The sequence below is a fragment of the Maylandia zebra genome, linkage group LG20 (assembly GCF_041146795.1).
Source record: "Maylandia zebra isolate NMK-2024a linkage group LG20, Mzebra_GT3a, whole genome shotgun sequence".
Taxonomy (NCBI): Eukaryota; Metazoa; Chordata; class Actinopteri; order Cichliformes; family Cichlidae; genus Maylandia; species Maylandia zebra.
Genome location: NC_135186.1, coordinates 33,277,178 through 33,298,853, shown reverse-complemented (window position 1 = coordinate 33,298,853; position 21,676 = coordinate 33,277,178). Strand labels below are relative to the sequence as shown.

At 42.9% G+C, this 21,676-nt stretch overlaps 2 protein-coding genes across 2 annotated transcripts; both read right to left on the bottom strand.

Moving 5' to 3' along the window:
- Positions 1-655: 655 nt before the first annotated feature.
- LOC106674599 (uncharacterized) lies at positions 656-12,016 on the bottom strand. Its single transcript, XM_024806392.2, has 7 exons — positions 11,937-12,016; positions 10,503-10,838; positions 10,145-10,285; positions 7,246-7,386; positions 3,207-3,305; positions 2,910-2,950; positions 656-2,474 (listed from the first exon to the last, which is right to left on the bottom strand). The coding sequence occupies exons 1-7, from the start codon at positions 11,974-11,976 to the stop codon at positions 2,379-2,381; spliced, it is 894 nt and encodes a 297-aa protein (XP_024662160.2). The 5' UTR covers positions 11,977-12,016; the 3' UTR covers positions 656-2,378.
- Positions 12,017-18,347: 6,331 nt separating this feature from the next.
- LOC143414373 (uncharacterized) lies at positions 18,348-20,114 on the bottom strand. Its single transcript, XM_076878625.1, has 2 exons — positions 19,800-20,114; positions 18,348-19,682 (listed from the first exon to the last, which is right to left on the bottom strand). Exons 1-2 carry the CDS (start codon positions 20,038-20,040, stop codon positions 18,601-18,603), a joined length of 1,323 nt encoding a protein of 440 aa, XP_076734740.1. The 5' UTR covers positions 20,041-20,114; the 3' UTR covers positions 18,348-18,600.
- Positions 20,115-21,676: the final 1,562 nt, after the last annotated feature.

The following is a 21,676-nucleotide window of genomic DNA, read 5'->3' as shown; positions in this document are numbered from 1 at the left end:
TTAGGGACTAGTAAAAGCGCTATATAAATACAGGCCATTTACCATTTGTGTCTCCAGTGTCTCTGTGTTGTTTTACCTCTGGTCTCCCCAGTTGTATTCAGGTCTGTCTGGCTGTGGTTTTTCCCTGTTCCCATCTTCATTTCCATGTTTCATCCTTTTGTGTCCCCAGTCTGTCATGTCTCCATGTCTGTTTATCCCCAGTCCAAGTTTCATGTCTCAGTCTCAGTGTTCCTTCCTTTTTTATTTTGTTAGTCCCACATCTCCTGCCCGTACATTCAGTTTTGCATCCTCTGTCTTGTTTGTCAGATTTAGTTCACTTGTGTTCTTGTGAGTTCCATCTCCCTGATCACCTCCTGTGTATTTAAGCCTTTAGTTTCCTTCACTCCCTTGTTGTGATCTCCCCTCATGTTGTGTGTTCTCCCTTCTCCCTGTCAGTGTTAGTTTTCAGTCTGTTTGCTCCTGTTTTACTCATCTGTATGTGTTGTTAAGTTTGCCATTTGTTAGCTAATAATGCTGTGTTTTGAGTTCAAGTCTTTCTGCTGAGTCCTGTGTTTGGAATCCACACTCTTCCTAACACACAAATGTGTCCTGACAACATCTTTTAAACAAAGAATGAGACGAGTGATTCCAGATAGTTTAGAAACTTTGAAATGACTTTTATTTTAATTAAAAAGTAGACCTTCTAATAGGTGACTTGGGCAGACTGCACATCCATTTACATCATTCATTTACACTGTGGCTAAAACTTTTTTTGCTAGGCCCCTCTTTGTTCTACAATCAACGCTGCTGTCAATACATTCTTCAAAACATGCCTCTCTGTGCAAAATGGGTTTAAAAACATAAACAACTGTGGGACACTGTTTTTCCGTGATTTGAACCGGGGGAACAAATTGTGGCAGGGTCAGTGTTGTGCCAAGGTAGGTATCACCGACAAAATACATTCCCCCTGTGTCGCGAACATTCGCTCGGCACGGAGTGCGGATCCAGTTTACTCCGCCTCCATTACAGACTATTAGACGTGGAAGTAGTGATGTTTTAGTTTTATGAAAAAGTAAAAAATGAGTGTCGTTACATTACCATTCAGTTTGAGGGTTACAGCAGAAAATGATATATTTATTGTTCTCATGTGGGATTAACAGACGAAGGACATTTTGCCTGATAATTATTTATATCCTCCTGTAACTTTACTGTATAAAGAGCTAAAACCTCCAAAGTTTCAGGAGTAGTTAGTCGTTATAGTGTTTGTGAACTAAAAATCAAGAATGTGGGATACTGTTTGTCTGTGATTTGGAGAGCCCAGCGTGTGCTCCCGACACAGGGGAAACTAATTCTGTCGGGGAGACCTACCCTTGGTTTGACAGCTGTTGTGCAGGTGAAGCCAAAGGCAAGATATGCTTCATCATATGTTTGTGTTTGGCTTGGAAGGAAGTTGGTTTGGAAGCATATTTGGTGATGCTTCATCTTCTGCTTTGCATTTGTGTGGGAGCCCCGTCAAAAAACCTGCCTATTATACTAACAGTGTCCACTCTTCTTTTTCACAAAAATTCATACCACACCCCCCATGCAATGTGGCACGTTCACCACTTTGGGAACCACTGAGCTAAAAGATCGAACTGATATATATAATAGACACACCGGTCCACTGTGTCCATTTCACGCTTTGCCTCTAAAAAAACATGAAATGGACGCGTCCATACAGAAGTTGCATTACCAGCAGGGCGAGGACAAACGTATGAAGTACATTAGTCCTTAATCATCAGAAACAGTTAAACTAGGTAGGTAATATAATATGTGTGTGTGTAAATGTGTTAATAACTTCTGTTTAATGGCTTTTCTGTAATTGTTTTAATGTCAGTGCGCCCCAGGGTGGCTGTGGCTACAATGTAGCTGCCATCACCAGTGTGTGAATGTGTGTGTGAATGGGTGGATGACTGGTTGTGTAAAGCGCTTTGGGGTCCCTAGGGGGGACTAGTAAAAGCGCTATACAAATACAGGCCATTTACCATTTGGCTTGAAGTAAAATCTTCCTCTGCTGTTACTGCAACTTACTGCAACTTCTGCATGAGTGTGCATTTCAGTTTTGAAAGGGGCAAAGTGTGACATGTACATGGTGGAGCAACGCGTCTATTACCTGTTTGGTTGAAAAGGAGGAAGCAATGGGAGAAGGTGACATGGATGAGATTGACTTGTGGATTCTAAGAGGTCCATAATCTCATTCCTGCTTTTACAGAAGTTTGATGATCAAATCTTTATCACTGACCCTGGTAACTTGATTTAAAAAGTCATTTTTCCTTCAGAAGGAAAAATGACTGTTCATGCAGTCATTCAGCTTCACAGGAGTTCATGTCTGAAAACTGGTTATTGTGTCTGAGTGTAGACTAGGTTTGGTCGTGATCTCTGCTCGCTGTATTGGGACTTTGGTAGGTCAAGCCTTCACATGAGGAGACTGGACGATCGATTTCACTGAGACCAATCTGGGAAAATAAAAATAACAAACTGACTGAATTGAGGAGCAAAGACAAAAACACAATGACAGCAACGACATATTAAAGCAGAAGACGATGATGCGCAGCAGGTTTTTAGTTTCAGGATGGAAACAGAAGCTGTGTGTTCTATTTATAGTACACAGAGAAGTGAAAAAGTAGATTTTGAACTTTATTTTGGTTCATTTTAGTACCGCTTGCATCTTTTAATATAAAACAGAGACTAGTGCAGATTTAAATGAAAATTAATCATATGATTGAAACTGAAAAGAAATAATGTTTTAACATTTTAGGCATTTACCAATTTAAATTCAGAATCCTGAACTTTTTTTTAACCATGAAATCTCAGTTTGTTTGTTTTTCTTTCCAGCCTGGTACAGATTTTGAAACCATGACATAGAGAGAAAACAAACAGAGATAAGTCACCTCAGTGTGGTCATATGCTGAGCGTCTCTTGCAGTTCAAACCTGTAGAACAGACAGGTAATACGTTTCATTAGCTTTACTATGCCCTCCTCAGGATAATAATTGAGACAAATAAAACTTCAACTAAAACTAAACATGTTCTTACAATAAACCTTAAACTGAAATATGAAAATCAACTCTGGAAATTAACTGAAAATAATCTGAATTGAAAACAAGACATCAAAATACAAAAGTAAAATAACTCTGTTGTCAATTAATGAATCTTAAAGGTTTTAAATAATGTTTGAAGGTAACTCACCGTTAGAGGCCTCGGCCGTGATTCTGTAGATGAGCAGCAGAACAACAGGCAGCAGAACCACCACCACAGATAAACGTATCACCAGCTCCAAGGACAAACCTGGATGACAGACACACAGACACAAAACTTCAAATGCTGCTTTTCACGAGTTTTTAGAAAACGACAGATGAAGAGTGGTGAATGGTAAATTCAATGGGGTTGGTGTTTTTGGACTGACTACTTTAGTCAGTTTGGCAACTTGATGAAAGATTTTTAGTTTTGTGATTATGTTTAGTTGTAGCTTCATTTAAAGGAAGAAGAGCTTGTGAATTGGGACCACCACAGGAAAAGAGAGTGAAGCCATATGTGCAGAAGAATGCATGATACTACCTCCTGTGTTAACAGAGAAGCTATCGGTCTCTCTCTCTCTCTCCTTTTTTGGGAATGTCTGAATTTCTATACATACCAAGCTATCTCCCATTTCAGCAGACAAGTGAACAGTTTTCTCCTTTTATGGAAATGTTTTTGTATTCTGAACATGCCACTCCTACTTCCTTGAAACCTGTTTTGAGCATAAATAAAGAAAGCTCTGAAAGCCCTGCGCGGTTTTCCTCTGGTCACATCTGTTCTGCACAGATACCGCAGGGCAGATCGGACCAGGGACGGGAAATCGTCCATGTATGCATGAAAAAGATATCTTCAGTCTAAGTTTCTTTGCCTTCAAATAATTTCTCTTCACACAACTTTACCCCAAACTTTTGAAAATAAGACTTTAAATGTGTTTTTCCTATAAGCTACACTCCTACTAAGCATGCACACAGATTCTGAACATTATGACAGAGTGAGTCCAGAAGATTTGGATTTAATGAGCCTCATCTCCATGATGAAAATCAGAAAAACTGATTAACAGAACAGATTTAACTGTTACAATCAAAATATGTAATAAATACATTATATCAATAAAGTTGTACACATACATATTCAAAGTTTAATTTATTTTTGTTTTTTTAAGTAAGTCATGGAGATTCACCAAAAAACGACATAGCATGAACTGATAACATCTGAAGTAGGGGCTTTCAAAAAAAAAAAAACTAGTTTAAAAAAATGTTTGTCATGTGTATCATGTCATGTTGTAATGCTTGCTGGTAAGACTTGAACACCTCCTCATTCTGCTTAAAATATTCAATAAAAACTAACCTACACGCAACATTCCTGTGTGACTGTTACACTGATGCTTATATAAATTCATAGGAAGAAATCTGAGAACCACTGAAGTCAAATATTGACTGATCACATCTTTATCCGCCATCAAGACCTCATGCAGTGACACTCTGACGCCCTTCACAGCACTACATTTATTCTTCACTTTTTTATAAGTTCAGATTAATTTTCTGTTATACTTTAACTCTAGTTTAATGTCAATACCACTTTGGGGTTTTTTTTTCCGGGGGGGGGGGTTGTTTTTTTTACTTATATGAAAATTGTGTATTTCTACACTGTGGCTGTTTCTTCTTATAGTGCAGGAATAAATCAGACTGCTTCTCGGGTGGAGGCCGACAGAAGAAATGTTTTTTTTTTTTTTTTTTGTCCCGTTTGGATCTATAGCCATCAGAATTGTTGTCTTGAGGCCAAGAAAGATGCCAAGCGGATTTATTTTACCAAGTGGATCATCATGGCCTTGCCATATTGGTCCATTTGGTTGACCTTTATTATAATTATGAATTTATTTTATTTTCAGTTGCAAACGGGACAGACATGACTGTGGGATAGGACAGGGGGAAAGAATGAAAGAAAGAGGGGGAGAGAAAGAAAGAAAACCAAAGGGGGGAAGAGACGGTGAGAAGGGGGGGAAGAGAGAAAAAAAAACAAACAACAACAAAAAAAAAACTCCTGGGTCACCTGTATGGAGAAAAAAAAACAGAGGAGACAGAAAACAACAAAGAGCAACATAATGAGAGAAAAAAAAAAGCACCATCATAATAAACTAGCTAGCAGTAGATATCAATAGTTACTAAATAATAAACGATATTGTGCAGCACGCAGGATAGACAACGCACAGTGTGCTTTGAGGCAGCAGCCAAGACAGCTGTAGTCCGCGTCTGTGAATACCCATGTGTACACCTGTGTGCATACCTGTGTGGATCAGCATGCTTGCATTCCAAAGGTTTCTCCATGTAATGATCTGCTAGGGAGTGTGGGGAGCCACAGCCCTGTCCTTTATGGTATCAAGCAGGTATGGAGGAGATCAAAACTCCAGACATCCAGAGGCCCCCAGAACACAAGAGACCAAGGAAGACCCACAGAGGGGCAGCTGCGCCACTGTCCCAGTAAGAGCTAAGGAGAGTCCCAGATGAGGGCTCACTCAGCAGCCGCGGAGCAGAAGCCAGGGGGAGTTGCAGTGACGCGCCCGTGAGCTCCGCCGGCAGCCAGCTGTGCCTGAGTGACCGAGCCCCAGGCCGAGAGGCCGGGGGCACCCCACCTCCGAAATGGCCCGAGCGAGCCCCAATAAGCGGCCGCCAAGGAGTGAGCCGGTGTGTACCCGGACGCCCACCCCCAGATACAAAGAACCACCAACACACCGACACCTGAGGGAGTCCGCCACCGGCAGGGGAAGTGGTGGTGGGTGGAGATAGGCCTCCAAACCTTGGAAGGCCAGAGATGTCCCCAGAGAGGTGGCGTCTGATACCCAACCTGACATATAGACACAGACATACAGGCACACACAGACACAAACATCCATTCCCACCCTCATGCTCTCATGTGCACTTCACACTCAACCGACGTGGAGACAGACATAAAGAGACGCTGTATACACAATCACACTCCCCAAGCGTACTCTACAAACCGGGTCTAGGTACCCTTGCCCCTGGAGGGGGGAACCGCACCCAGACCCAGGTGGTGTTACCCTTTTCCCTGCGGTGGGGAGAGGCAGACCGCCCCGACTCCGCAGCAGCAGGGAGGCCCCACACCCCAGACCGCAGCCGGACGGCCAACTCCTCCTAGCCCCCCCCCGCTCCAGCAGGCCGCAGAGAACGGGGGTGAGAGAAGACTCCAAACCTCGCTCCACCCGCTCATTGTAGTGTTGATGCATGTGTGTTCTAAGGTGCATTTAAAACCCAGGAGGGCATGGAGCTACCTGCCAGAGAGCAGCAGGTAAGCGCATAGTCCCTCCTGCTAGCCCTCAATGTCTACGTGCATTTAAAATTGAGAGGTGGGCAACGATGCCAGGGGTGAGGTGTACACCCTGATGGTAACTTGGACTCCGTGTATTGTGCCCACCCCCAAGATCCTATATGTATGTGTAATGAGAGTGTGAGTAATGTGAATGTCTAAGTTGTGGGATAAAATTGAGGCAGAGGCAGCCAGAAGGGGACAGAGGGGGGGGGGGGGGTAGCCTCCTCTGCACCCTGGTGACATACCCCTACTCCAAGGCCCTGCATGTGTGGGTGGTTGTGGTGGAGCGGGAGGAGGGAGGCAGCTGGAGATGGGGAGGGAAGGAAGGGAGGGGCAGGTGTTGTTTTTTTTACTTATATGAAAATTGTGTATTTCTACACTGTGGCTGTTTCTTCTTATAGTGCAGGAATAAATCAGACTGCTTCTCGGGTGGAGGCCGACAGAAGAAATGTTGATACTGAAAAAGGCTGATGAGGTGTGTTGAGGAAGTGTTTGAAGCTGAGAATGAGGAAACAATCAGAATAATAATAATAATCATTTTTCTGTAGGTTTTCTGTTCGCTTGTGAGTAATAGGGGTTAATGTGTGTTTACAGCACAAGTCATTGAACTAAATTTGTTGCGTGAATATGACACATGTACGTTATTTAAAAGATATGTAACTGTGGTCAGTGAGAAGTTCACATCTTCAGGGACATACTTTTTTTTCTTTTACTTCTAACAGAGTTGTGTATTTCATCACCGCGACTGTTTCTAATTATACTTCAGGAATAAATCAAAGTGCTTCTTCCACTCCTGCTGATGTGTCATTAATGGACATGGATGGAGGTTGTTTGATAAACACGAGACTGATTCACACTCACACATTCACACGTGCATATATGATACCTGAGCCTGATGACAGTGTTTCAGGAGAGGTTGATGAAGGTGTGAAGCTTCCTGAACTGAAGTGTGTTGTTGTTGTTGTGGAAGCTGATAAGAGAAATGTTGATGTTGATAAAGGCTCATGAGGTGTTGGAGTGTCTGAAGCTGTGAACAAAGAAACAATCAGAATAATAATAATCCTGCTTGAAGCAGCTTTTCTGTCTGCATGTGAGTAATAGGTGTTAATGTGTATTTACAGCACAACTCATGAAACTAAACGTGTAGTGTAAATATGACACATGTAGGTTACTTGAAAGATATGTAACTGTGATCATAAAACAGTAAATGAGAGCAGCTAAACAGATTCCACCCACAGAAATAAACACAAAGCGGACCTGACACATCACACGGATCTGTGAGATGTCGGCTTCTCACCCAACGCCACGTACACAGACACGCCATTGGGGCTGAAAGCCGACATCTCACAGCTTCTGAAGCTGCCGGTTTTGTCACTCTCTGACCAAAAGACACTGAACCAGCAGCAAAAGAAGATCAGAACTGCACTTCATGTTTGATAAATATTGTCATTAATTCCTTCTTACTTTGGCTGTTTTGCTTCCACCACAATATAATCACACTTCCTGCTCCCCCCCCCCCCCCCCCCCCCCCCCCCCCCCCCCCCTCTCTCAGTGTATTTCAAGAACAGTTTCCAGTCTAAAAATCTCTGGTTTTTGCATTATTTATTCTCTTATTATGCACAAGTCATGTACAGCACTGTCGGCCACTATTTCCCCCCCAAAAATGATCTCTGACAAGAAAGCCTCATTTCTGCTGTTCAGTACGCAGAAATTTAAACTTTTTTAAAATTATGCCAAATTGCAAAACGCTTATCTGTGTCTCTAATAAAACCTCTCTAACTTTGCTCTGCTTCACTCAGCATCAGGTAATGTTCATGTGTTATAATGACCAACTACTACTGTAATTTTGGAGATGTTATATCCTTATACAGTATAGTTACAGTAGAGTTATAGTGGGATGCAAATAATATCAGGCAGATCCTCTCGCAATTTGTTCCCCCGGACAAACAGTATCCGACGGTTGTTTATGTTTTCAAGCCCATTTTGCACAGAGAGGTTTTTTTTGAAAAATGATAGCAATGTTGAATATTATTACACAGTAAAAAAAACCAAAACAATTACACATTGAATAATTACACCATAAAGATGGTTTGTTTTTGTTATTCAAAAGAGATAAAAGTTTATTGTATTGTAACCTGTAATTTATTGCAGTTTACTTTTATTTGTTTAATTGTTTACAAAAAGTTTGAGGTGTAAAATAAACAGCAATGGAGTTTGAAAACAAAAAATGGGTGTGTGTGGTTGGAGGATATGTTTGTTCAGGAGGGCACGAATATTTTCTTATAAAACAAAGGGGGACCTAGCAAAGAAAGTTTGGGAACCACTGCTGTCAGACTTCACAACAAAGACTTTTGCAGCTGATCAAACACACATAAACCCACACAGGTGCAATAAGACTAAGTGCAATACTCTTTTTCTGACAAAGTTTACAAAGTCTTTACTCAGTTGCATATAGCATTTGTATTCTATTTTATCCTACTGTATATTTTATTTTATTCTATTCTGTACAGTTATGTACAGTATATTATTCTTATTGTATTCACAGTGTTCTCTAATTTTTGCTATATAACTTTGCACTGTCCGCTTTCAGCTGTGACAAAACAAATTTCCCACGTGTGGGACTAATAAAGGCAATCTTATCTTATCTTATCTTATCTTATCTTATCTTATCTTATCTTATCTTATCTTATCTTATCTTATCTTATAACAACAGAGTAGTAAGTGGTGCTGTTGTGGAACAATCCTAAATGTACAGAGAAGTTTTAATTGGTCAGATATGATTTAAATCATGTCAGAACCACGCCTTTGATTCTGACTTCATGTTCCAGATGAGATAAAAGGATCTTTTGGTGAAGTGTCAAGCAGCAGGTCTAGAAGCTGTAAAACTGCAGGGACTACAAAAATCAGCAGTGATGATTTTCAGCATGATGCAACAATATTTCTTTATCAACCTTTATCAACAAAAGGAAAACTGACAATGAAAACTGTCAGTTTAACCCTGCCTGGGCTGGCCTGACCTGAGAACCATTGAAGTCAAATATTGACTGATCACATCTTTATCTGCCATCAAGACCTCATGCAGTGACACTCTGACGCCCTTCACAGCACTACATTTATTTGAGGACTTCACTTTTTTATAAGTTCAGATTAATTTTCTGTTATACTTTAACTCTAATTTAATGTCAATACCATTTTGGTTTTTTTGAGGTTTTTTTTTTTTTTGGGAGGGGGGGGGGTTGTTGTTTTTTTTACTTATATGAAAATTGTGTATTTCTACACTGTGGCTGTTTCTTCTTATAGTGCAGGAATAAATCAGACTGCTTCTCGGGTGGAGGCCGACAGAAGAAATGTTGATACTGAAAAAGGCTGATGAGGTGTGTTGAGGAAGTGTTTGAAGCTGAGAATGAGGAAACAATCAGAATAATAATAATAATCATTTTTCTGTAGGTTTTCTGTTCACTTGTGAGTAATAGGGGTTAATATGTGTTTACAGCACAAGTCATTGAACTAAATTTGTTGCGTGAATATGACACATGTACGTTATTTAAAAGATATGTAACTGTGGTCAGTGAGAAGTTCACATCTTCAGGGACATACTTTTTTTTCTTTTACTTCTAACAGAGTTGTGTATTTCATCACCGCGACTGTTTCTAATTATACTTCAGGAATAAATCAAAGTGCTTCTTCCACTCCTGCTGATGTGTCATTAATGGACATGGATGAAGGTTCTTTGATAAACACGAGACTGATTCACACTCACACATTCACACGTGCATATATGATACCTGAGCCTGATGACAGTGTTTCAGGAGAGGTTGATGAAAGTGTGAAGCTTCCTGAACTGAAGTGTGTTGTTGTTGTTGTGGAAGCTGATAAGAGAAATGTTGATGTTGATAAAGGCTCATGAGGTGTTGGAGTGTCTGAAGCTGTGAACAAAGAAACAATCAGAATAATAAAAATCCTGCTTGAAGCAGCTTTTCTGTCTGCATGTGAGTAATAGGTGTTAATGTGTATTTACAGCACAACTCATGAAACTAAACGTGTAGTGTAAATATGACACATGTAGGTTATTTGAAAGATATGTAACAGTGATCATTGAGACTTTCACATCTTCAGGGACATTAAGAAGATTTTTTTTCTCACCTCCTGTGATGAGAAGCTGAAAATCACATGGTTGAAAACTCGTGTCCAGTGTGCAGCTGTACCGTCCTGAATCCGACTTGTTCAGCTGTGTGATGCTCACATGCACAATAGGAGTTAAGAATTTTTCTTTTTCATATTCAATGCTGTATCTGCCGCTCTGAGCTGTGTAATCAGGTGTTTCAATGAGAATGTTTCCTTTTTCACATTTTTCTTTGCAGAACAATGTTTTTCTTCCAGGGATATAAAATTTGCATGTAACTGTGATGTTTCCTCCTTCCACTCCTTCATAGATGGGAGTTTCAGCATTGGCAAGTCCAGTGTTTCCATCCTGCAGGTCTGTAGAAAATATGAACAATCAATTATTACCAACTTCCTGTAAACACTGCAGTTTGATGATATTTTATTAAAATAAGACAGATGATTTTTCACTGTAATTCAGAACAACATTTTAAAGTAGTTCATTTAAATTCACTCTCTTTATATTTTTCATTTGAACAAAATCACCCTGCTTCTTCCTGACATCGACACAAGCCATCTGCTGAAGAACAGCTCAGCTCAGAGTTAAAAGTTTAAAAATTGACCTTTTAGTTGTTTGAGATAAGAAATTGATCTGCTTTCAGGCTTTTGAAATAGATGCGTAATATTCAGTTTTCAGTCTGTTAACATTTAAGCTGTGCTGTTCCTCTTGAACTTAGTAAAAAGGCACAAATAACGTTGTTGTCTTTTGCCAGTTATTGCCCACAGTTAGATTGCTGCAGTTTAGCTTTCACAGAAACGTGACTTACTGGCCAAGACCAGGACCTTTTATTCTTTACTGAAAGCCACAAGTTACCTGGAAAACTCGAAGTGGTGGGTATGTCCTCATTCAAACAAAGTATACTGTAATTCTGTTACTGCTGCATCAAATTCAACAGTATTATCCCACTGACTTGTGTGTAGTAAGGTATTTGAAAATCCACAGATAAAGAAATTAGATGATATTTTGTAGAATTTGCTGATGAAAAATTGAACTTGTTTTGACATAAAAAAAAAATTCAAAAGCTTCCTTATAGTCATGATGTTAGCCTGAATTATATAAAACACTGCATCAAATAGAACAACAAAGTAATTACAGATGTTTATCCCAAGAAAGCAAAATTAAACTGAACCAGCCTTTTAAACATTCTGATGTGTTCGGGAGTATAGATTGCTGAATTAACGAGGTGCACCTAAAGCCACCATGAATATCGAACCCATATTGTAGCGTACAAAACGCTGAAGGCGCACAAATTTTTTTTTTAAGTGTGGATGTTGTGACCGCGGTTCAGTATCAAAGCATCCAGCTGTGGACATTCACTCACAGACAGCCTCTGCTTCTGCTTTCAGCACTCTTTCTGATGTAGTGCAAAACCTGCAAACATTTTTATAAATCAGAAATAATAAGAATTTACTTACAGAGGAAGATGGAGCAGAAGAAAATGTGACAGAGTTTCATCTCGAGGTTCTGACGGCTTAATGTTTAATGCTGCTTCTCTTACTTCTCTGTTTGGAAACAAGGAACTTCTAACTTCTCTTATCCTCGCAGTCCCTCCTTCAAATTCACACTCCTGCGCTTTGATGGGGTTTTTTCTACTGCAGAGTCAAAGATTAAGTGTCCATTTATTTATGGGTTGCAGAAGTTGATTCTTTTGGTTTCTGGAAGTCTGTCCTGCGTCTCACAAAGCAGACTTTTCAGACTTGATCAAATTCACTTTAATTTAGCTGTCTGGCTGTACTCCAGTTTCGTGTGAAACCAAAAACACTGCATCATCTAAAAGCAACTCGACTACTAAAAAAGTTTTGACACTGACAGAGAGGAAGTTTTGAGCCATCAAAATAGAAAATTTCAAACAAAAATGTATTCACTCACCTTATTACTCAATTGTACTGAGATTGGGTGATCGTGAAGATCATCTAAGTACAGTTAACTCACTTTCATCTTCAGTAAACAAGTTTGAAGTCATTTGAGTTTCGTGACACAGCACTTTATTTACTTGAAGGAACCATCAGATGGTAGGTACATTATGATCATAAAGCTGGACATGGTCAGCAAAAATAATCAGGTAGGTTCTCAGTTGGCCATATTGAATGTGAGTATTATAAGAATGTGCGTCTGACAGAAAATAAGAAAAAGCAGAACAGGTAAAAAAAATGTGGTGTTTCATCTTCTTATATGTGAGGGAATGAATTACAGAATACTTTGCGGCCATGACCTGTTGTAAAGTTTGAGTTTCAGGGTAGAAGCAGAAGTTGTATTTAAGATATAGAAAGTGAACGTGCATTAAGGAGAAGTGGGCTATGTAGCCTGTGCTTTTTAAAGTTCAAACGCACATTTTTGTTCATCTTTTCTGTAAGAAAATTGTCACTTGTTTGAGACATAACGCCCTTATTTATAAATGGCTCGTACAACCCAGTTGATTTTAAAGTGTGCTGAGGAAACACATTGTAACTGATGTTGCTGGATGTTCACTGTCTGGATTCCTCCATCAGAGGTCAGAGATACAGAGGTCATACATACAAATAAGATAAGATAAGATAAGATAAGATAAGATAAGATAAGATAAGATAAGATAAGATAAGATAACCTTTATTAGTCCCACACGTGGGAAATTTGTTTTGTCACAGCAGGAAGTGGACAGTGCAAAAGTTATGAGGCAAAAATTAGAATACAATAAGAATAAATACAGTACACAACTGTACAGAATAGAATAAAATACTATATACAGTAGAATAAAATAAAATAAATATACAATAAGATAAAAATAGAATACAAATACAAATACTATATACAACTGAGTAAAAATACAACGATGACAGAAAGGATTATTGCACTTAGTATTATTGCATATGTATGGATGTGTGTGCTTGATCAGTTAAAGTCTTTATTATGGAGTCTGACAGCAGTGGGGAGGAAAGACCTGCGAAATCTCTCCGTCCCACACCGTGAAATGATGGCAGCTCATTAAAGGCTCTGTTAGAATGTTTCAGTGAAATCAAAGCCTGGATGGCGTTAATTTTAAACTTCAGTGACAGCAAAACTAATTCCACTTATCTGGGTCATGGGGGCAGTAGCCTAAGCAAGGAAGCCCAGACCTCCCCAGTTACCTCCAATACGGGGGAACACCAAGGCGTTCAGGCTGACAGATATAATCTCTCCAGCATGTCCTGGGTCTGCCCTGGGACCTCCTCCTGGTGGGATATGCCCAGAACACCTCACCCAGGAGGTTGTATATGTCTGAAATAAAGTTATAATATTAATAATAATAATAATAATAATCCTTGTCAGATGTCTGAATCACCTTAACTGGCTCCTTTTGATGTGGAGCAGTAGCGGCTCTACTCTGAGCCCCTCCCGATAGCCAAGCTCCTCACCCTATCTCTAAGGGGGAGGCCAGCCACTTTTCTGAGAAAGCTGATTTCTGCTGCTTGTATCTGCCATCTCTTTTTTTCAAACACTACCCAGAGCTCGTGACCATAGGTGAGGGTAGGGATGTAGATCAAGAACTTTGTATTTACACTCAGGTTTCTCTTCACCATGATGGACCAGTATGGCTGGCATCACTGCAGCCACAACACCAATCTGTCAGTGGATGTCCTGCTATCCTCTGTCTTCACTTGTGAACCAGACCTCAAGAACTCCTCCACTTGGGCCAATAACTTGTTTCTGACCCGGGGTGGACACTCCACCTACTTCTGACTGAGGTGTCCTAAGACTTGGAGGTGCTGATTCTCATTCACGCTGCTTCACACTCAGCCCCTCTCTTCACTAGAGTCCAGAACATACAGCTGCAGATCTGCTGATACAATTGTAAAATCACTGACCTTCTGGCCGAGGGTGGACACCCTTATGATCAAACATGGTCTTTGTTATTGATAAACTGTGGTTTGCACAGAAATTCAGTAACAGAACACACTGTTCCTCTCAATTGTGCCCCTCCAGGTTACATTGTTATTGCCTACATGAGCACTGAAGTCTCCCAAAACGATGGGAGTCACCAGGTGGAGCACCCCACCCTGGGACTCCAAGAAGCCCGGCCATTACCTGACCAGAGGTTTCAGGGAACCCTCTTGTCTACAGGGAGAAACACCAACGTATTGGTAGCAAGCCAAGGGGATACTGGGATATAGTCCAACCTCTTTCCAGGAGACTGGACTTATCCAAGGTTTTGAAACTCATCTACCTTCACTATCTCTGCTGTGATTAGATGGAAATTGTGTTGTTTAAACTAATTTTAATTTCCATTTATTATAAGAGAATTTGAAGCAACATGTGTTGGCTTACCGTCTGCTGCTAAATTGTTTTGCTACATTGTGCAACATCAGCTACAAGCGATAATCAAACACTTTTATAGAGATTGACAGACCACGTGACTTTCGCGCACTGCATGCCGGTAACTCGTGGCAAAACGATCCAAGCGCCGCATCAAATGCACGCATTTGCAGCACCGCAAGAAGTTCATTGTCGGTTCCAATACACTTTTGTGACTTTGTTGTGTGGACAACAGAAGCTTGTGTTATTACACGTGTGATGCCAGATGTAGACTTGTGGGCTAAAATGCTGCCTGTCGCTCAGGATTTCTTCTACAAAGTTGTGATGCCTGAGCTCTTGGCCAATCACTACACTGGTCCAGAACCCAGTGTTTCACAAGGGCCACATTCCATGGATGTTACCGTGACAAAAAAAAAAACGAAAGAAAAAAGCTTGCATAGAAAACTAACCAGACAGTATTTCAATTACACCCGTTCAGAGACAGCTCTCTTATATTGAAGGACTTTATTGTGATTTCATGTTTAGTGTCACTTTAAGGTGGACCCATCTTCCTGTACTCTGCACTCTATGGTTTGTGTTACCTGGTGTTCTGTCACTCACAGTGAATTATAAGATGTTTACATTGCTATAAATGTCTGTCACAACAGTCATACTTTGTTGTAAATATTTGCCGATTTGCACCACTGCACTTTACAGCTGTGCTGTAAATTATCTCTTTATGTCCAGAATGGGCCGACGCAATCTCTTTCTTTTCAGTTTGTACTAATATACAGTGTCAGAACCAATACAAATAAAGTAAGTGTTGCACAAGTCTTTCATCAGGACTGTCTTTATTTATAACTGACAACAGTGTTACATGTTACTATTGAAGCTGTCACGGACCCAGTTCCAGGGATTCGGGGTCCGTGAGCAGTGTGGACTATTATTATTATCGTGGTTATTGTGATTATTGTTATTATGGTTGTGTCCGCTGTCCTGCTTTCCGTGTTGGTGTACTGTCAGGTGTTTATGTGCATGTGTGTGTGTGTGTGTGTGTGTGTGTGTGAGGGTGCGGTCGTGGCAGGCACTTTTAGGCCTGGTGGGTGTGGCCCTGCCAGCTGACCGGTCCCACCCAGGAATCCACACACCTGGCGCCGATCAAGCCTCGTCAGAGGAGCCTCAAAACAGTGTGGCTGAGAGCTCCTCGACGCTGGATCGTTGAGTGACTTCCCGAGGAATTGTGGCGACCAGGAGGCAGCACACGGAGAGTACACAGGGAACGGAGACAGAGCACGGAGCACGAGATAAAGGAGAAGACACGGAACGGGAGTTGGGATCGCACGGGGGATTTATTGTTGTTTGGATTGTCACCACTGTAAATAAACACTGTTGCACTGTAGAGTCCTGCATTTTGGATCCTCCTTTCCCCACATCCCCACGGTCTGCCAGCGAGACCGTGACAGAACGATCCAGCCATTATGGGCCCAGCGGACTCAAGGACCGTCTCACAGGAGGAATTGCTCGCCCAGCTCTGGAAATACTGTCGGAGCATTATCCAGGCGGCAGATCCACATCAGAGACACTTACAGGTCGTATTTTTTGATTCCTTCTTATCATCAATCACCTCATCTGTGAGCTTTTTGGACATTAAGAGACTAATTTCGATTATAACCACGCTGAGGGAAAGTTCCTGTTTTGAGCTGTTTGGTTTGGGCTGTCCGGGCGAGGAGGATGTGGCAAACTCCCTGGGAGCCCTTGCTGCCTATTTCTTTTTTCATAGGCTGATAGCCTCCCCGCCGTCGCTTGCAGCTCGCTTGTTGGACCCTCCATTGCGGGGGAAACGTTTCACTCGCCCTCTGCACCTCACCCCATCTCCACTCACCTCTGCGGCACCTGCTGAGTCGGCGGACCAAGGACCGACGGCTCAAAATCACACAGCTGCTCTCCTGTCCGGCCAGCTGGTGGACCCTCAGCCTGATACGCCGGCCCCGGCATCGTTAAAGAAGCGACGCTTGCGCCGCCGGCGTGCTGCACCGCAGCCAGACTCTAAAGCTTTCCTACAGCCAGCTGTGTTGGAGGCTGGTATGCCTGCTGGAACTACTCTGCCACCACATCCACCGCCTGCTGCTGCCATGTCGCCATCGTCACCGCCAGGTGACCGGTTCAGTGTGCAGGGGGATCCCGCGCCGCGGCCGGAGGAGCACAGTGAGCCGGAGGAGCTCAGCATGCCCGAGCGGGAGCTCAGCGAGCGGGAGGAGCCCGCGTCGCCAGCTGTGGAGCTCAGCGTGCCCGAGCGGGAGCTCAGCGAGCCGGAGGAGCTCAGCGTGCCCGAGCGGGAGCTCGGCGAGCCGGAGGAGCTCAGCGTGCCCGAGCGGGAGCTCGGCGAGCCGGAGGAGCTCGGCGAGCTAATACTGGAGGAGCTCAGCGAGCTAACGCCGGAGGAGCACTGTGAGCCGGAGCAGCCCAGCGAGCCACCCACTGAGAAGCCCGCACTGCTGCTGACGGACCTCAACGAGCCGGAGGAACCGGCGTTGCCAGCAGAGGAGCTCAGCGAGCCTGGTGAGCCCGCGCTGCCACCGGAGGAGCTTGGAGGTCCGGAGGGATCCGCTGAGCCAGAGCTGGCGGTCTGCGTGCCGGAGGGGCCGCCACGTCCTGCAGCCCGGCCGCCACGTCCTGAAGCCCGGCCACCACGTCCTGAAGCCCGGCCGCCACGTCCTGCAGACCGGCCGGTACATCGGGTATCGTGCGTTGTGTGGAGGCGGAAGCAGCAACGCCGCCGCCACCGGACCCGTGGCAGGCCGCCGGAGCAGTCACACTGCCGCCACCGGACCCGTGGCAGGCCGCCGGAGCAGTCACACTGCCGCCACCGGACCCATGGCCACCCGCCGGAGCTGCAACGCCGTTGCCACCGGATCCGTGGCAGGCCGCCTGAAGCGTTCTGCTTCCATCACGGGGTTGGAGGTAGGCCGCCAGAACTGTTTTCCCACCATGGCAGTGATTGGACTGTTGAACTGGGGTTTTCCGGCCCTCCGTCCTGTTTTCCCCCCGCCGCCCGCCCTGGGTTGGTTTTCCTGTTTTTTGTTTGTTTTGTTTTGGGGTCGCCAGGAGTCGACCCTTAGAGGGGGGGTACTGTCACGGACCCAGTTCCAGGGATTCGGGGTCCGTGAGCAGTGTGGACTATTATTATTATCGTGGTTATTGTGATTATTGTTATTATGGTTGTGTCCGCTGTCCTGCTTTCCGTGTTGGTGTACTGTCAGGTGTTTATGTGCATGTGTGTGCATGTGTGTGTGTGTGTGTGTGTGTGAGGGTGCGGTCGTGGCAGGCACTTTTAGGCCTGGTGGGTGTGGCCCTGCCAGCTGACCGGTCCCACCCAGGAATCCACACACCTGGCGCCGATCAAGCCTCGTCAGAGGAGCTTCAAAACAGTGTGGCTGAGAGCTCCTCGACGCTGGATCGTTGAGTGACTTCCCGAGTAATTGTGGCGACCAGGAGGCAGCACACGGAGAGTACACAGGGAACGGAGACAGAGCACGGAGCACGGGCTAAAGGAGAAGACACGGAACGGGAGTTGGGATCGCACGGGGGATTTATTGTTGTTTGGATTGTCACCACTGTAAATAAACACTGTTGCGCTGTAGAGTCCTGCATTTTGGGTCCTCCTTTCCCCACATCCCCACGGTCTGCCAGCGAGACCGTGACAGAAGCTTACAGGACAAAGGCAAAATAGTATACCGTTGTGCATTATTTGCTGATTTGTATAAAAAAACAGCTGCACAACAAAACAATAACAACCACAACAAACAATTGATACAACAAATTGGAAAACAGTTATTCATCACTTGCATGCTTCACAACAACACTTGGGCACATATTTGTGAGCGCACATGACACAGCGACTATCTTATCCAGCAAAGTCATGTTCTCACCTTCACATGGCACCACAAAACCTAAACGGATGGTGTCATTTAGGATAGTGTACTTGGACCGTAGACAGCCTATAACGCGTTCAACATGGATCCTGACATGTGCCAGTTTTCGTGTGTCCTCCACATCTTTTGCTTGTAGCTGACTACGACCCCGTGTAAATGCTGGGATTTTTAAAGTGGCACCCATTAAGGCAACACTTTCCTTGATATCAAAACCCCGGTCAGCGAGCACTGTGTCCCCAGGTGACAGCTTCTGTAGAAAGCCAGATGTTTCAGCTATTCGTTTATCGCTGGTACGCCCTCCCCATCCTTTAGAAATGAAAGAGATGGTCCCTTGTGGTGTGATGCCAATGAGATATTTCATTGTGTGTCTACTTTTGTATGTGGAATACGTCTCCACCATGGCGCATAAATTTTGTGCTCTCTCTATGAACAGTTCAAAACAGTCAATAATAACTGTCACCCGGTCACCAAACATCTCAACATACTGGTGTGGCATACTGGCCTGTATGCAATGTCTTCCCGGCCAGTGCACCAGTGGACTGAGGTGAGCGTATAGCACATTTACAGTAATGTTAAATACAGTGGATGTGGTTGTCCGGCTAATATCAAAGAGGTGTGCAATATGTACAATTGGAAGGTTGAGTCTTAAACGCATGAGAGTCAACAAGAGCATCTGAAACTGGGAAATTTTCCTGTCAGTGTCTGGCAAGCTCGGGCTGATTTGTTGTAGCACCCCCATTAGTAAAGCAAAAGAAGGCAGCCCTGTGTAGAATTTAACTTTAGAGTTGTTATCTTTCAAGAATTCCATGTCTAATTTCCTTTTGGACAGTTCTTTTTGTAATATTAGGTTTTCTTCCTGCAGGTGTGCTATTTCTTGTAACCTTAGAGAACACATTTTACAGTCCTGCAGATCTTCATCCTCGTGCTGTGGAGTTATCTGCTGTGGTTGGATCTCAGCTGTAGTTTCCGTAGTGACAGGTGCTGAAAAACACACATGCATACAGACAAAGACAAGATCATTTTATGATCAAAGGAGCATAGCGCGATGATTTCTGTTCAGCGCCAAATAAGACGTATTAACTACTACAAAACACTTACCTTTGTGGAAATGCTTGGAGCAGACTAACATGTGAGGTGGAGTGTTTTCGAACGTTATATTAGGTCTTCGGATAGCGGCAATCCAGGCCATCCGTCGCCTCTTCTTGACTTCGGAGACATGGCTTGGAATATTTCTGCTCCACGCCGGAATCCGATAAAAACCAATCGCTTTACCCGTCGGCTTCACGCGGCTGTTGCTCGCCCGGCTTGTGCAGTTAATAATACAACAGCTTCTTGCCATTTTTGGTTTCTTTTTATCGCTGTGTAACTGATTTCAATTGAAAGCCTGTGTGCGCTAGTAGCTCTTGCCACGAGTTACCACAATCCTTTGCGGTTTTCCCCTTGAATGACGTCACATTTTCAATCTCTATTCTATGCCACTTCTGCATGAGAACTTATCTGACTCAACAGCACAACCTTGTGGGGTAAATTGTGCAGTGCACACCTTAAACTTTGCAGGTCAGGCCAGCGCAGGCAGGGTTAAACCGACAGTTTTCATTGTCAGTTTTTACATTTATGTTAGGCTACTTTTAATTAACTGCTTTAGCCCACTTACAATGAAAATTTAAAAAAATCTTGTTCATGACCTGTGTAGTATGTAGAACTTAAAATTTTAAATAACCTGGCACCTAGTTATCTGATTGACCTTCTTAATTTATATATCCCCACAAGGGCACTCAGATCCTCTAATCAGGGGCTCCTAATGCAACCAATGTCTCGACTAAAGACGAAAGGGGATCGTGCCTTTGCTTTTGCTGCACCAAAACTTTGGAACAGCTTGCCAGTTGATGTCCGTGCGTCGGAAACTATTCAATCTTTCAAGTCACGGTTAAAAACCCATTTGTTTAAGCTCGCCTTTCAAACTACTTAGTATAATTTCCTCCCGGTTCGTGCTTGTAATAATATTACCATCCTATAACTGTATTTCTTTGTTGTTGACTGTTCTCTTTTGTTGTAAATCTGCAAATATGGCTCGTCTGTGAAGCACTTTGTTGTACCTGTGACTCTTAAATGTGCTATAGAAATAAAATTGAAATTGAAATTGAAACTCCAATTTCGAAAACACAACTTTCTTTTCTTTCTTTTTTTTTTATAAAGCTCTGACTTGTATTATGAGTCTGTGGTCTGGGAGAGAGTCCTGTAACTCTGTCTGCAAAATACAGTATATAATGACCAATGCTGGGCAGTTAATTATATAGTTATTTCTTCAAAAAAGTTACTGAGTTTGGCAAACAACAAAGTTTTTTTGCAGCTATTTTTTTTTAAATGCAGCCAAGGCATTTTTAAATAAACATTTCAAACTATTTACAGAACAATCAGCTGTTCTGCATCAAATCTGATGCCACACAAATTATTTGTGCCACTCCAAAAATAATTTCTGTCCACTATGAGATAAAGAAGAACAACAGCCTGATACCTGCAGGCCTGACAACAGGAGATGTGTCACTCCTGTCACTCCTGTAACATTCAGCAGTCGCCTCATTGTTCTGACACACACAATAAAACTATTGACTACACTACACACTAACTACACAAGATTTGCGCTAAACGTCTCAAATCTCTCACATCTCAAAGCACCGCCGTCACTCCTAAAACTTCCCCCCGTTTCTTAACAACTAGATGCCATGTTGCCATATCATTTTTCGATTGGTCGACATGGTACTTTTTTGGACGAATAGGAAAGGGACAGGGGGGTGGGGTTTGTTTTTGCTCACAGGTGGAGAGTGCTTTCAAGCCTTTTTTTTTTTTTTTAATGCCGTTTTTACCGTTTCTTCCTGCAGTAAATATAAACAACGACAGTATTCAGGAAGAAAACCAAACATTGCATATTTTTTTATCATAACTCTGGTTTTACGTGGCCGATCAACAGAATTTAA

Bases quoted from the DNA above. Each gene is read 5' to 3' on its own strand.
- LOC143414373 (XM_076878625.1), bottom strand. From the start codon at position 20,040: ATGGCAAGAAGCTGTTGTATTATTAACTGCACAAGCCGGGCGAGCAAC. The intron at 19,683-19,799 runs GTAAGTGTTTTG...TGTGTTTTTCAG, and splicing joins CTCCAAGCATTTCCACAAAG to CACCTGTCACTACGGAAACT.
- LOC106674599 (XM_024806392.2), bottom strand. From the start codon at position 11,976: ATGAAACTCTGTCACATTTTCTTCTGCTCCATCTTCCTCT. The intron at 10,286-10,502 runs GTGAGAAAAAAA...CTTTGTTCACAG, and splicing joins TCAGCTTCTCATCACAGGAG to CTTCAGACACTCCAACACCT. The intron at 2,951-3,206 runs GTGAGTTACCTT...TCTGTTCTACAG, and splicing joins CACGGCCGAGGCCTCTAACG to GTTTGAACTGCAAGAGACGC.